This window comes from Rattus norvegicus, chromosome 8, assembly GCF_036323735.1.
Source record: "Rattus norvegicus strain BN/NHsdMcwi chromosome 8, GRCr8, whole genome shotgun sequence".
Classification (NCBI taxonomy): Eukaryota; Metazoa; Chordata; class Mammalia; order Rodentia; family Muridae; genus Rattus; species Rattus norvegicus.
The window spans coordinates 51,681,988-51,697,360 of NC_086026.1; the positions used below are offsets into that span (position 1 = coordinate 51,681,988).

Sequence of the window (15,373 nt, forward strand, 5' to 3'; positions counted from 1 at the left end):
GCTTTCAGGCATCTGCAGACTCATCTAGACACCATTTTTTCCTAGTCATGAAGGTAAGTGGAACGCCTGTAAAACATCCCAGTCTAGGTAGAGAATACACAAGATGCATTCTGGGCGGAAGTGGGGATTAGCTGGTCAATATTACCGTCACCTTAACAAATTCAAGGATGGATGCCGAGACTGGCTGTGATCTACTGCTGGCTCATCAGAGTCATAGCTTCCTTGCCAATATGCCATCCTTTTCAGAGCTAACTAACGTGGCTTCATGTGCACAGGTGAAATGTTGGGAAGAAAGGTCAGCAATGGCCTCCATCATGTGGAAAAACCTCAGCACACATTCACAGCTTTAACCCGGGGCTATGGGAAGTCTCCTACCACTCTAGTTTGAGTATGATTTGGCAGCACCAAAGCCTGTGTCAAAGCCTTGTTTCTGAACACAGAAGTGTTGAGCGTTGGGCTTCAGAAGTGTTTGGGTGGGGGTTGGGGATTTAGCTCAGTGGTAGAGCACTTGCCTATCGAGCGGAAGGCCCTGGGTTCGGTCCCCAGCTCCGAAAAAAAGAAAAAGGAAAAAAAAAGAAGAAGTGTTTGGGTGAAGAAGTGTTTGGGGCAGATCAACTTACTGTCCTCTGAGAGCAAGTTAGACACCTGGTAGGACAAGGCCCCAGGGAGAACAGATTATTGTAGTTTCAACTTTCTTTGTCCATCTTCCATGATGACCTTTCGCCATGCCTGGAACAGCATAAGCCTGCCAGAAGCTGAGCAGTGCCATCCAGCATCATGCTCTTGGACTTGCGGAATCATGAGGCCAGAAAACCTTTTTTCTTTGCAACTTACCTGTTCTCTAACATTTTGTTCTAACAACAGACAGTGAATGGGCTCAGACACTCACCTTCTTTCATAACCCAATGCCAAGTGCTCTGTGCTATCTGGCTCTCCCAGTATATCACACTGATTCAGTACATAATAACAAATTTCAGCATCCTGGGCACAAGGAGAGGAGTCATGGATGGCAGCAGGTTAGATGTCTTGGCACCATATGCTCTAGAAAGTGGAAGATAAATCCTTTAGACTCAAGGTTACTGTTTTAATAAAACTTGCCAAACCAGGTGGCCAAGAACATCTCCTCCAAAGTGAAAGGCAAGCATATTTATTTTATAGCTACAAAAGACTCCTTTCTTCGTTTGTGTCTTTGGGTTCTGAAGGCTACACATTCTAGACCCAGGAAAATGACTCTAACCCCAGAACTCAGCCAACATGAGCCAGGCTGAGAATGGGAACAAATTCTGTAGCAGCCACAGGCTACAATGCAAACAGCGTTGCCATTTGGGCCATAGGTCCAGCTGGCCCTTTGATGTTGAAGATGTTAGCAATGGAAAGAGATGAAATGGGGAGTTCACAGCAAAACCTGGTGGTTCAACTACAGTGCAGGCCTCTGGTGTCCTGTAGCAAGGTCATGCCTCTGGCAGCAAGAGATCTACCTCTTGAAAATCAGTTCCTGGCATGGGACTGGGGTCTCTGATGGGACATTTGCCCAAGAGACAAATGGCTGTGTGCTCCATTCTTTCATGAGTTGAGCCCATTAGACTCAAGGTCCACAGGCAGTAGAACCCAGTAATTAATCTATCAGAGGGTAGAAATGGTACACTGCGAAGAGTCATGAACAAGCTGACTAAACTAGGTCATTCATGTTCTGTCACCAGTCACAGTGCTACTAATACCCTTGCCCCAGACGTCAGATCCCAGATCTGGCCATGTAGATGAATATATATATATATATATATATATATATATATATATAAATAAAATAGTCTGAGGTAAAGTTGGCTTAGGTGGTGTGTGTGTGCCTGTGTGTGTGTGTGTGTGTGTGTGTGTGTGTGTGTGTGTGTGTGTGTATAGCAGATAGATGGTACCTATGTATGTCTTGTGTGATGCTTTTGGAAACTTTCATGAGAATGTTGGTAATGTTAGCAATGAGGAGGAGGTATCTTCCCAAATGTGTGGAGCTTTGGATAATACATTGTGTCATGTACTTTGTACCGAAGGAGAAGTGTTTTGAGGAGACAGTATGTATGAGGAGACAGTATGTATAAACTCAGAGGCGGTGCTGAGCCACATTGCCAGCTGGACAGTGGCTAGAAACGTTGGGAAACAGGGGACAAGGATGCCTGGAGTGGAGACGTATGAGCAGACAGAAGGGACTGAACACCCAGTGTGAAGATCCTTATGTCATATATAAACACCCATGAGAGCGTCTGCCACAGAAAAGGGATTCAGGAGGCAGATCCACTCAACAGGCTGCCATGAAGCAGGGGCCATCAGCATCGATAAAATGGGTACGTTTATAAGGTGGTCACAGCTATGGGAATCAGAGTAGAGGGGATCAAGAGTATGAACTCCCATTCAGCAAGACTCTTCTAGGGCCTCTGATCTTCAAATGTCCAATCTGTGGAGGACAGGGCACGGCTGAGTCCCTTGACATGCTACTGTCTCTCAGGGACAGGTACTGACCTCTCTGCAGCAAAATGATTGAAATTGAAACCCCTCTTATGGTGGAAAAGTGAGCACAGATAAAGCCCTAGTTTAAATATTTATAGTTTAGATACGAAGCATCCTCCAAAGGGCTCATGCATTCAAGGCTCGGCAGTGTCCAGAGGTAATTCTTCGGGGAGGCAGCTGGATTCTGAAGGCTCGGACATTGACTAATGCTCCACGGGTTTAACATGTTTTTTTTTAAAAGTCTTGGGAAGTGACAGCGCTGTGTAGGAGAGCCAGGTGGGAGGAAGTAAGTCACTTGAGGGCACATCTGTTCCTTTGTTACTTTAACTCTTTGTTTTCCAGCTTCCACAATGCAAGCAGCCTCTGCAGCATGCCCAGGCACCATGATGTTCTGCCTTACCCTAAGGTCCAAAGCTATGGATCTAATCCCCTGGTCCAGGCAATCTGAGATTGGAACATGCGAAACTGCTTCCTTCCCTCAGGTACTTGCCACAGTGATAAAGAGTCTGCCTAATGCATGCATGTGAGCATGCTGCCCTTGCCCAGAGGCTTGAGCCAGCATCACTGATGGAAGGAAGGCTTGTAGGATGCAAGGTCCTGAACACCCCCCCAGGAAAGGCATTTCACAGCAAAGGGGCCATGGATACGGGCTGCTGGCAGTGGATGTGCCCATGAGGCATGAATGAAATGATGCCAGTCTGGTGAGCAGTGAAGTAAATTGCTTCAGAAGCAGGTACAGCAGGTAAAAGGGTGCTCCCTTAGCAGCGATCATGGCAAAAACCCATGGGACAACAATCCAGGGCACCCTGGGCTTCTCATGTCATGACCAGCAGGTGAGATGAACAGGAGGGGCATAGGGCTGTAGTGGGATTAAGGAGGAATACTAGAGCAGAGCCTGGGTGACTCGTTTTGGCACTTCTTGGCATTATTTTGCTTAGTTGTGACTTGTGTGACAACCCCAGACTGAGTAGCACATGGTTCCCAGGGTCTCAGGATAGTCTCAAATTAAGGTTCAGATGAAGCTACCAGGTAAGACCAACATACAACAATAACTGAGGATTCTCAGCTGGAAGGAGTCCGCAGACATCAGCTATGGCCCTGAAATCAACTGCCGTGGAGGGCAGCTGTACATCACTCTTCCCAGGTCCCCCTCAGAAACAGGACACCGAGAGGCTGGAGGAGTCTCGGCTATGGTAGGGAGTTAGAGTTGTTCTCGCCTCAGGTGGGCGGTGGAGAAACATGCACCTGAGAGACCCTTCAGTGATTTCCAGGAGACTGCAAGGAGTGTGGTGCACAGACAGCTTCCAACAGCCACCCCTCCAGTGCCCCACCGTGTTCAAAACGGCGTTACGTTCTTGTTCTTCTGCTCCAATGGCTGAGAAAAATCATCAGGAGAAGGCCAGAGCCATTTCTGTTCAAGGCAAGCCTCAGCTAGCAAGACTTCCTTGTTCTAGAACATTCCTTGGGTGGGGAGAACTTTGATGAATCTGCAGCTCAGTCTGAGGGCCTTTCCTGATGCTTCTCTGTTCTCCTCCAGGAGTTACCCCCACCATGTCCTGCCCTCTGCCCCTGTATCCTTCCACCACCATATCTCAACTTTTGTTTCCCAAGAAATTGAAACTGGGATCTTGGTGCCTTGAACTCTGTAGGGATGGTTCTGATGCTGTCCTGTTCCCCAATTGGTTCTTGATCTGTCAGCAAAGAAGCCATGGGCCAGTTGCTGCGCAGGAGGAATAAGAGGGAATTCCGGGTACTTGGAGGCAAAGATACAGACGCAAGAGAGGAGAGGAGAGTTTCGCAATGCTTTTGATTGAGAGAAGTTGACCGACTATGTGAGATCTTAAAATGGAGTGGCCACACAGGCTGCTCCTACAGGCAGTTAGTCATGGGTTAGATGTGACTGAGATGCTAAAGTTTAGGGCAGGTGGGAGGTGTGAAGCTGAGTTTTGGTAAGGGCATGCTAGTCCAGGGAGTTTAACAATGACCAGCAATTGTGCCAAGAAGGCAAGGTGAAAACGAACGTGTGTGTGGTGTGTGTGTATGTTTGTGTGTGTGTGTGTGTGTATGTTTGTGAGTGTATGTTTGTGTGTGTGTGTGTATGTTTGTGTGTGTGTGTATGTTTGTGTTTGTGTGTGTGTATGTTTGTGTGTGTGTATGTTTGTGTGTGTGTATGTTTGTGTGTGTGTGTGTTTGTGTGTGTGTGTGTGTGTGTGTGTGTGTGTGTGTGTGTGTGTGTTTTATCCTTGGATTCTAGGGAAACTGCATGGGATCTGGTAGTACAGCCCCGTCCTGGAGCTTAGGAGGGGTAGCAAAACTACACACAACAAACTCAATACAAACTTTGTATTTTCAGAATGCACTTTTTTTATTGAATTTTTAAATTTATTTACATTTCAAATGTAATCCCCTTTCCTGGTTTCCCATCCATAACCCCCCTATCCTATCCCTCCTCCCCCTTATTCTATAAGGGTGTCTCCCACCCATTCACCCACTCCTTCCTGCCTCCCCGCCCTGACATTCCCCTACACTGGGGGGGCGGGGGAGGTGTCAAGCCTTGGCAGGACCAAGGCCTTCTCCTCCCATTGGTGTCCAACAAGGCCATCCTCTGCTACATGCTGGAGCCTTGGGTCTGTCCATGTGTACACTTTGGATGATAGTTTAGTCCCTGGGAGCTCTGGTTGGTTGGTATTGTTGTTCTCATGGGGTTGCAAACCCCTTCAGCTCCTTTAATCCTTTCTCTAACTCCTCCAATGGGGAACCTGTTCTCAGTTCAATGGTTGGCTGTTAGCATCTGCCTCTGTATTTGTCATGCTCTGGCAGAGCCTCTCAGGAGACAGCTATATCAGATTTCTTGGCATCAGCAATGTTGGCTGGATTTGGTGTCTGTATGTATATGGGCTGGATCCCCATGTGGCCTTTCCTTCAGTCTCTGCTCCAAACTTTGTCTCCGTAATTCCTCTTATGAATATTTTTGTTCCCTCTTCTAAGAAGGACTGAAGCATCCATACTTTGGTCGTCCTTCTTCTTGAGCTTCAAGTGGTCTGTGTATTGTATCTTGGGTAATTTGAACTTTTGGACTAATATCCATTTATCAGTGAATGCATACCATGTGGTTTTTTTTGTTGTTGCTATTGTTTTTTGTTGTTGTTTTGTTGTGGGTTTTTTGGACCACCTTACTCAGTTCCATCCATTTGCCTATGAATTTCATGAAGTCATTGTTTTTGATAGCTGAGTAGTATTCCATTGTGTAGATGTATCACATTTTCTGTATCCATTCCTCTGTTGAGGAACATCTGAGTTCTTTCCAGCTTCTGGCTATTATAAATAAGGTTGCTATGAACATAGTGGAGCATGTATCCTTGTTATATGTTGGAGCATCTTTTGGGTATATGCCCATGAGTGGTATAGCTGGGTCCTCAGGTAGTACTATGTCCAATTTTCTGAGGAACCTCCAGACTAATTTCCAGAGTGGTTGTACCAGTTTGCAATCCCATGCTTTATGCTCTAAGATCAAGAAATAGGGACCTCATAAAATCACAAAGCTTCTGCAAGGCAAAGGACACTGTCATTAGGACAAAACAGCAACCAACAGATTGGGAAAAGGTCTTTACCAATCCTACATCCAATAGAGGGCTAATACCCAATGTATACAAAGAACTCAAGAAGATAGACTCCAGAGAACCAAATAACCCTATTAAAAAATGGGGTAGAGAACTAAACAAAAAATTCTCAGCTGAGGATTATCGAATGACTGAGAAGCACCTAAAGAAATGTTCAACATCCGTAGTCATCAGGGAAATGCAAATCAAAACAACCCTGAGATTCCACCTCACACCAGTCAGAATGGCTAAGATAAAAACTCAGGTGACAACAGATGCTGGTGAGGATGTGGAGAAGAACACTCCTCCATTTTGGGTGGCATTACAAGCAGAATGCACTTATTTCTACCACTTATCTAGTGACTAGTGAGACCCATCTCCAAGCCCCTAGCTCTACCTGAGACAGACAATCATTATCTAAAATAACATAAACACTTTTCCCTAGAAAGGAGTAATACCAGATCCTCAAAGTAGATGCCATGATAGAGGAAAATACAGTTGGGTTCCTGCGGATTTCTACACAACAGACAGTAACACAAAAGAAAAACAGAAACAAAAACTAAAACAAAACCCTCCACGATTTTTACCTCTAGAAATACACTCTCCTATTGCCTTCAGATCTTCACTCCTGATCCTCTGGGCTGATGTCAGAAGATGGGATATCCATATAAACAACTAGTATATCATCTTTTTTGTTTGTTTAGAGCCAAGATCTATGTAACCCTGGCTCGATTGGCATGTGCAATGTAGATCAGGCTAGCCTCAAACTCCCAGAGATCTACCTGCTTCTGCCTCCTAGGTGTTGGGATTAAAACTGTGCACCACCATAGCCAGTTAATCTTTGTTAGTGTGTGTGTGTGTGTGTGTGTGTGTGTGTGTGTGTGTGTGTGTGTAGGGGTCATATTGTGTGCATGGAGATCAGAGGAGAACTGTAAGGAGTCAGCTCTCCCCTTCCACCTCTGTGTATACAGATTTCAGGTGCAGGTTGCCACGTCCCCACAGCCAGGGCCTTGACTGCTGAGCCTCCTTGCAGGCTCAGGTTTTCATCCCTAAAAACAGATTTTTTTAAAACCCAGAGTAAATATTTCCAAATTTTCCATATTTTCAGCATACCATGATGGTAATATTTAATTGCACACTGCAAATATTGAGTTTAGATGATAAAACAAATGCTTTAGGATCCTACCTTTCAAAACTTATTTCCCTAGGTTCTATTTCTTTCTGTTCTAGCCACATTTGTGTTCTATATTCTGGGACTGGGCCAATATTCATATGAAAAATATGATGTTGGATCTTCGAAAAAAATCACAGTGATGCTTATTAATGTTTATTTATGAATCAGAATACTCCCTAAAGACTCAATAACAAAAGATGTTCATATCTGAAATTTTAGTCGTTTTCTAAAGCCAACCTTTAACAGAAAAATTTATTACTCTGTGGTGTTGGGATGGATCTGGGCCTCAGACATGCCAGGCAGTCCTGCTCCGCAAAGTTGCCTTCCCAGGAGCAGCCCAGCAGTCAAAATAGTAAGTTCTAGGTACACACAGCTGGAACCTCAGAACTGGCTTTCTCCAAATAACCTTGGGAGCCACTGAGGTTGGAGGGGCAGGCTCACTGTGTTCTCGGTCCCCCAAGGGACAGCATGAGGTTCCTCTACAAGACATTTCAATGGCAAGCAGGAATTAGCTTTGACCACTTGTGCCTTCTGTGGCAGAGATGAGACCTCCAAAGCCAGGCTCCAGAGGAACAATGGTTCTTAGGATTGGTGATGTGTCTGATTCATGGTGATAACTGACCTGTCAACTTGATGTGGTGGAGAAAAACCAACTGTAGTAAAGCACTTTGGGTGTGTTTGGGGACATATTTCCAGAAACACCGAGATCTGAAGTATTCCGATTGACAGACTCAGAATTTGACAGACAAGTGTAGAGTTCGTGGAAACTGTAGCCAGTGAGACCTGGTTAAGGAAGTGTGGCACTGGCAACCAGCACTGTGCCCTGTCTCCCCATGAGCCCAGAACCAACAGAGCCCATTGGACTGAAATCTCTAGAGTCTATGCTAAAATGATTCCTTCTTCACCTGTGCCTGGTATCCCGTCACAGTGACACAGAACCTGACTTATACCACTCGTGACGTCAGCCATGTGTTGAATCCAAGAGCCTGGGTCTACAAAGCCTGCCTGGGAAAGAAAACTTATCAAGAGTCTAGGTATCGAGCCCAAGCACAGTGAAGTTATAGAATGCAGGGATGTACCCCATAATGAACCCTTTGGTTTGGTTTTGAGACGAGGTCTCACTGTGTAGTCCTGGTTGGCCCAGACCTCTCTCTATAGACCAGGCTGGTCTCTATTTCACAGAGGTGAACTGGCCTCTGCCTCCCAAGTGTTGGGATTAAAGGTGTGAGCCACTTTGCCTGCCCCTTCATATGTTAATTCTGTATTAATCCTACTGGAGAATAATTTGATGATGTCCATCAAAATTCCAAACGCTCTGGATTTCTGATCCAAGCAGCCTCATATGTATGAAGACAGTTTATAGATGATTTCAAACATTACAGAGGCACACTGAGAGCAGCAGAGAGAGAAAGAGAAAGTTAAGTGTCAAGCAATGAGGTACCCTTCAGATACATCAGTGCATATAATGAATAATTACACTCTGTAAAGAGGCTAAGATGATTCTTCATGTCCTATTACAGAGACAGCTCCAAGATACACTTCATGAACAAAAAGGGTAAGGCTTGTGACTACACACAATCCGTATCCTTTGCTCTGTAAGACAAAAGCCATTACAGTGTGTATTTGGACTTGGTATTATTTGTGTAAACTCTGGGAGGACACAAGAAACGAATAAAAGACAAAGTACTGCTATTACAACGGGCCTTTCAGTGTCTGTCTGTCTTACATTGCTGTAATTTTGAGCCTTGTGGAAGATCCCTGTTTGGAAATTAAGTTTGAATATCTTACTGTCATCTCTTTGTAAAATATGAAACAAACCGATTTTAACACAGCAGTTCCTATCACCCCCGCTATATTTCCTGAGTAAAGCAGACACCCATCCTCAAATGTGGCATTTTCCTCTTCAGCTTCTTCATCTGTCTCTCCCATGGCTTTCCTCACTTAACACAGTGATTCTATTATCTCATGTGATGGAAAAGCACGCGGGACAAGGAGGCTGTGAAGGTTTCCACACATCCAAAGTGCATTTCAATGGGTTTGGCAGACCTAAATCCTGCAGGCCAGAGTAGATAACCTGTCTCCTCTATTTTGTAGGCAATGTTTATATGGCTCACGTATATTCTCCTTCTTGAAAGCTAGGGAGGAACAGCAGCATCGACACCCTCATCCTCTGACAAATGCCAGTTGTGGTTCACTTGGCACTCTGGTGTCCCTGACGTTAATCTCAGTTGGAACTGTGGCCCCTCCCACCTTTGGTTCCCTACTAAAACTAAGAATAACTGAGGTTGCAACCAAATTACCAGTCTTCTTACCTCATATTTACTTTTATAGCAGCATCAATGACAAGCACTCAACATGGCATTTCACAGAAGCGGGGATCTCGGTGGACAGATGGTTCTGCTCCAGAGCAACTCACACTGAACATGGTCTCACAGAGCACTCTACAGCACTGGAGGATTAATGACGACGGTGTGGGCTGGAAGGTGGTGTCTCGGCTTGATACACACAACTATCAACTGTCTGGAGTCAAGTGTCATTGAGTAACTCTGTCCCCTTGGACATACATAACCTATCTGTGCATCCATTTCCCTCAGTAGGGAAAAAGCAGGCACATCGGTCACTTCAAATGTCAACAGGGAAAGCAATGGGAGTTCCTTTGTGGGACTGGAAAGGGATGTGTGACCTCAGGGGTGGCTCTGTGACCTTGTAGGTGGAGGAAGTAACAGTGACAGACGGAGGTTGGATGCCTAGATGTGTATCCACCTTTTCAACACTGGGAGAAGCTAGTGATTAAGTAGAATTCACCGGAAAGCTGAGAGCAGGCTATGCATTCTTTGAACTCTGAACCGGAAGCAGAAATTACCTTAAACTTCAGTCAAGCACGTCTCCATGCTTCTGAGGTACCATGAGAACTTCCTGGACACTAGCTTCTAAGTACAGAAGTACACACCTTGGTCCTTAATTCTCAAAAGAGCATTAATTCCTAACGGTTGACCAAGAAATGGTTGATAAACAGGTAAGTGTAAAATGACCCAAACTCCAAACTTATAGAAAGTTACCTTTTGAGGAAAAATGGCCCTTGAATAAAAACTGGCAAATTTATACTTTACTATATTGAAATTTTCGATCTTATTCAATAAAGAGGGGGCTAAACAGAAAGATTGTCTCCAAAAGATAAGCAAGCAGTGTAGAAATGTAACAGATAAGTAAAACCTTTCTTTTAAGGAAAAATTTTAATTGCGATTTCCATTACCTTTGACAAGATGACCAGACTGTTAGTAGCTCAGGGCAATCTCACCAAGAAGGCGCCCCCAGAACCAACGTTCATCCTTAGTTGTATAAAAACCCCCACATATCTTCGTCCCATTGCTCCAGAAGAAAACACTCAGAACACAAGGAGGAGTAAATGGACTTGGATTTTTAATTTTTTTTTAAAGATTCTCTCTCTCTATATTAATAAAAAGTGCAAAGAATAGACCTTCATGTTTAAATTATATTCTAAAATAAAATATATATATATTTATATTTTCATTAACTGCAGGAGACAACTGTTAAGGGCCTGAGAGTTCAGTCCCCTCTCGGTCACTAGGATAAACATACATTTTAAGGAAGCACCTATGAAAAACGGTAGAGTTCACAACATGTGGGGACACAGAGCTTCTGGGCATTCTTGAAAGCAGTTTGTGTGCATTTCAGTCTTACATGAAATGAAGAGCAAAGTAAAATTCAGACAGGAATTACAGTACATACAGCGACAGAGCATTCTGGGTCACCTTCTACTTGCCGGGCCTAAGCTGCAGTGGGAGAGCCACACTCCTGTGTGTCAGGAAAAGCTATTGGTGCAAGGCTCCTGTGGTGATCAATACTGCATAACCAAGTGCCCTCTGCTCCCAGCATGGCTGTGGGGGGGACATGGCTAAGAATCCCAGGTGGAATTGCATTTGCTCTTCCTTCCCTTAAGTGGCTCTTTTCTCTGGGTGTAGCATTATAACCCTCTGCAATGGGCTTCACTTTCACAGGAGGGTCTCTCAGAACCAGGGGCCTGCATCTCTGCTGCGCTCGTACCATTTATGGCGGTGGCCTGCAGAAATAGGCAACTGTGGCCCTGCCCCCATAACGCAATCCAGGATGCCTCGACAATTCAACTAACAGATCCATCTGGAAGGAAGCTCGGTAACTCTGCCCACAGGGAGGCCTGGGTTTGGATCTGGCTTTCTTGTGTTACTCCTTTCCTTTCCCACAACTGAAAAGAATCTCTGCTTTAGAAAAGCATGTTCTACATGCTGTGCCCGGAGGGAGGCACGCCTCTGTAACACCAGTGAGCACAGCTTCTCACCTCCTAACTGTCAACGGTATGCTCCCTCTCCGTCTGATGACGACACTGTTAAACACAGACAAGCATGATGGGTAACATGCGGCTCAAAGGTCCATGCTCTCTTCTCTCCTCCTTCTCGGTCTGTTATAAAAATAATTTTGGTTATAAATGTCTACACAGCACCGATTTTATTTTAAAACCAGCTTCTTCACTCAGCCACCCAAGTGAATCTGTAAATACGCATGCTCACACAGCTTTCTCGCTTACTTCTGTTAATTCTAAAAGGCCAAGGACTGTACTTAGGATTTTTCTTAATTGGAAATGACTCGGCAATTATTCAAACCACCCATTATAACGCCCTAAAAGTCCCTACGCCAGTTGGGTTGGATGAGAGGTTCCATTTACATGCAGCTGTAGTAAAGGATTATGAGGCCTGCAGCAGATAACACTGTTGTAGTAACAGAAGACATGAGTTTCAAAGAGTAAAAAAGCCTCTCATAAAACTTTGTCATATATAAAATATCTCATTGTGACCAAAGTGTTAAGTGCTCACTCTGCCTTCTGCCATGGGACGATAGTGGCTCCAAAGTTCAAAAATAAGAGAGCAACTGTTTCCCAGGCTGACAAAGCAACGTCTCCATTACAGTCTCTCTTGCAGACTCCTCCGCACGCACACGCACAGACACAAGCAACCAGTCTTCATCATCCGGACACGGATGCCACACTCTTTTCTATTTCCAAAAATCTGTCAAGAAAATGCGATTGCAAAATAACTGTCCTCGTCTATCCCGCCCGGTTCCCACTGCTCACTTTTCGGGTTCTGAGACAAAGTCTGCAGCGGGAGAACCGGCTCCACTCATCTTTCTAAACCCTTTGGCTTTCACCCTTAATGCTGCGGTGAATGTGGGCCTGCCTCAGGAGGCCCGGGTCAGCAGCTTTAAAGACGCTGAACCTGAAGTGCGGTGGCAAGAGAACAAACACCTGCCACATGGCGGAGGAGGAAACTTAAAAAACGCAACTCCCCATCCGTGAAGAGATCACATGGGTCACCTAAAGAGTTTACACCAAATTAAGTTTGTAGGAGGGGTGGAATCACATAACAAATGTTAAAAGCCAAAACAAAACAAAAACAGAACAGAACAAAACAATAGCCCGCAAGAAACCAACCAGGTTAACGAAGAATGGAGGGCTGAAGAGAAAGACTTCAGAATAGGAGAGTAGGTGAGGGATGGCGTCAAAGACCGAGTGCTTTGCACACACCCTGCAAAAACACTGGGGGGGGGGGGACTAGAAGTTCATAGATTAGACAACAGTTATTCCACAGGGGACATAAAACACAAAACAAAAACAGCAGTTCAATTCCATTATCACACAGTCCCAAGAAACAGGGGGCCACAGCTCCCGTGATTAGAATCTCTCACTTAAGTGAGAGTTCGAGGACAGGGCTTCATTCAGGATGACACACATGAGGAAAGCTGGGAAGCCGGAAGCTCTTTCTCCCCCAGTCCCACCATTTCTTCACACACCTGCCTGGCCAGCTTATGAGCTGATTCTGTAATGGGAGTGACAGGCGATCTAACACTGGAGGGTTCTTCTGGGGCAGGCAGTGGTGGGAAGGTTAAAGTGCCCAGCCCAGGCTTCCAGAAGAACAGCAAGTTTCCTAGGGTTTATCATTCCATCTACTTCTCTGTAAAACTTAACTGAGTTCCTGAGATCAGAATCAGGCTGAAAATGCTTAAAATACCCAAAACCATTTAAAACTTGGAATGAGAGGGGGAAAACCAAACCAAACAACAACAACAAAACCAAGTTAAATTATGAACAGAGTAAAACTACCAGGGAAGCGGGTACAAGTCAGGATAAACACCAGACCCAGAACAGAAATGGCGAGGAGGGAGGGAAGGAACCCATTTCTGATGTGAACATTGCATCACCCCTCTGAGGGACCACGCTGTCTTTGGGCTTAGCAGGAAAGAGCCCAGTGGCTGACAAACCCCAGTGACACAGTAGGAGTTGGTGATTTCCCATCTTTGGGGGGTAGGGAGGAGAGAGAGGACAGGGGGAGGGAGAGACAGAGAAAAGAAGAGAAAAGAGAGACAGAGAAAGAGAGAAAAAGAGCATGAGCTAGTTAGCTCACATAAAGACTGGAGACGCAGCCAGGTCTGCTAAATGAGCTGAAAAACTGTGGTAAAAAATACCAAAACCCTATCCATTCTAGGGGAAGAAAATATACAAAACCCCTCCGAAGCTAAACAAAACCCAAACACAACGGACATGTCCTTCCTCCTAAAGAAAAGCACGCTGGGAACAAACACCCTGCAGGAAGTCCTTATGTGAGTTTTTACAAGGCTGGTAGAGGTTATTTTGTTTTTGATTCCACAAAAATTTTGTCTCCATCCCTAATGCCGAAAGAGTGCAGAGCTCGCGAGCTGTACTTCATCTCCTCCGGGCCAAACGGGGCCTCGTGGTCAAAGTAGTAGAGGAGCATGCTGCTCGTGGGCAGCTGCACCAGAGTCTTCAGCTGTCTCTTCAGCTCCGCCACCGTCTGGTCCAGACGGATGCTCACTTCCTCCACCTGGTCGTTGAAGTGGACTTCGACTTTCGCACTGCTCTGGGGTCTCAGGTCCACTTCTGCCAAAGGCTCCAGTTTCCCATACTTTGTAATGAGCTCATGATACCTAGGAGCAGAAAAAGAATGTCACCTTAAGCTGCTCACGATACACAGTCAAACGACACCGCTACCCTCCATATCTTCCCATCCTGTCCGAGACTGTCCCTTCCTTCCTACACGATAGGTAGATCTAGCTACCCAGGGACGCTGTGGTCTCAGTGTCCTGGCATAGCTACTCCACTGAGGCCACAGAAAGCCACGTGCTCATGAACAGGAGCACCAACCTGAAAAGGTCCCCATGCCTTTGTATTGACAGAGCAGCGCAGAGGGGCCGAGGTGTCTCCCACAGGTTACCAAACACAACAAGACCCAGACTGCATAGAACAAGGTGTGGTGCACACGTGCAACCTAGCACTCGGGAAGTGGAGGTAGGAGGATTACAAGTTCAAGGTCATCCTCAGCTACACAACAGGGTCAAGGTCAGTCTTGGCTACAGAGGTCCCTGTCTCAAGCACCTGGGTAGGAATGAATAGTCTGAGAAAGAAAACGACTAGAGAAATTGGGTGCTACAAAGGTCACAAGGAGAAGTCAAATACCACCAAAGTATCCTTCCTCTCTTTTCCTTTTGAGACAGGGTTCTCTTTATGTAGGCCTGGCTGTCCTGGAAGACTCCCTGTAGACCAGGCTGGCCTTGAAGCAGGGGGATGATTCTGGGTGCTCTGATCCTGCAGAACATGAATTTCAGCTGATTGACAGCCAGCTCTTCAGTGAAGCCTTGTTTGAATGTTCCAGCCTGGCCTCAGCCAAATACAAGACAGTCATGAAAGGATCAAGGACTCCTTCTTGGAAAAAGAAGACCACAAATAAAGATATTCTGTCATCAGGGCAGAAATAAAAGAAGCAAAGCACAGGATGAGGAAAGTGAATTATAGGGGTGAGAACAGGGTCCCTAATATAAATTCCTACACAAATTCTAATACCCACTGACAGCAGTCTTTTTTTTTTTTTTTTTTTGCAACACAAGTCAATCTTTATTGAAAACTGCAGTATTAATTACATAACAATTCTGGTTACAATAAACGTGCTTTTAAGGATTTTAAATCTGAGCTCATCTACTCATCAGATTGCATAAAAAATTAAAACAGTATGAATTTACATCTAATTGAACTGGCTCGGGA

General features: G+C 45.2%; 1 protein-coding gene across 5 annotated transcripts in view; it reads right to left on the bottom strand.

Moving 5' to 3' along the window:
* Window positions 1-10,672: 10,672 nt before the first annotated feature.
* The window catches only part of Tbcel (tubulin folding cofactor E-like), a 58,901-nt gene continuing 54,200 nt past the window's right edge, over window positions 10,673-15,373 (bottom strand). For 3 of the 5 annotated variants that reach the window (XM_039081416.2, XM_039081415.2, XM_039081418.2), the window contains 2 exons: window positions 14,792-14,920; window positions 10,673-14,262 (listed from right to left, as the gene is read on the bottom strand). In XM_039081416.2, coding sequence (XP_038937344.1) covers window positions 13,944-14,262; window positions 14,792-14,920 — 448 coding nt within the window. In that variant the 3' untranslated portion in view covers window positions 10,673-13,943. The remainder of the gene's footprint in view (window positions 14,263-14,791; window positions 14,921-15,373) is intronic. The other 2 variants (XM_006242859.5, NM_001014089.2) reach the window with 2 other exon arrangements.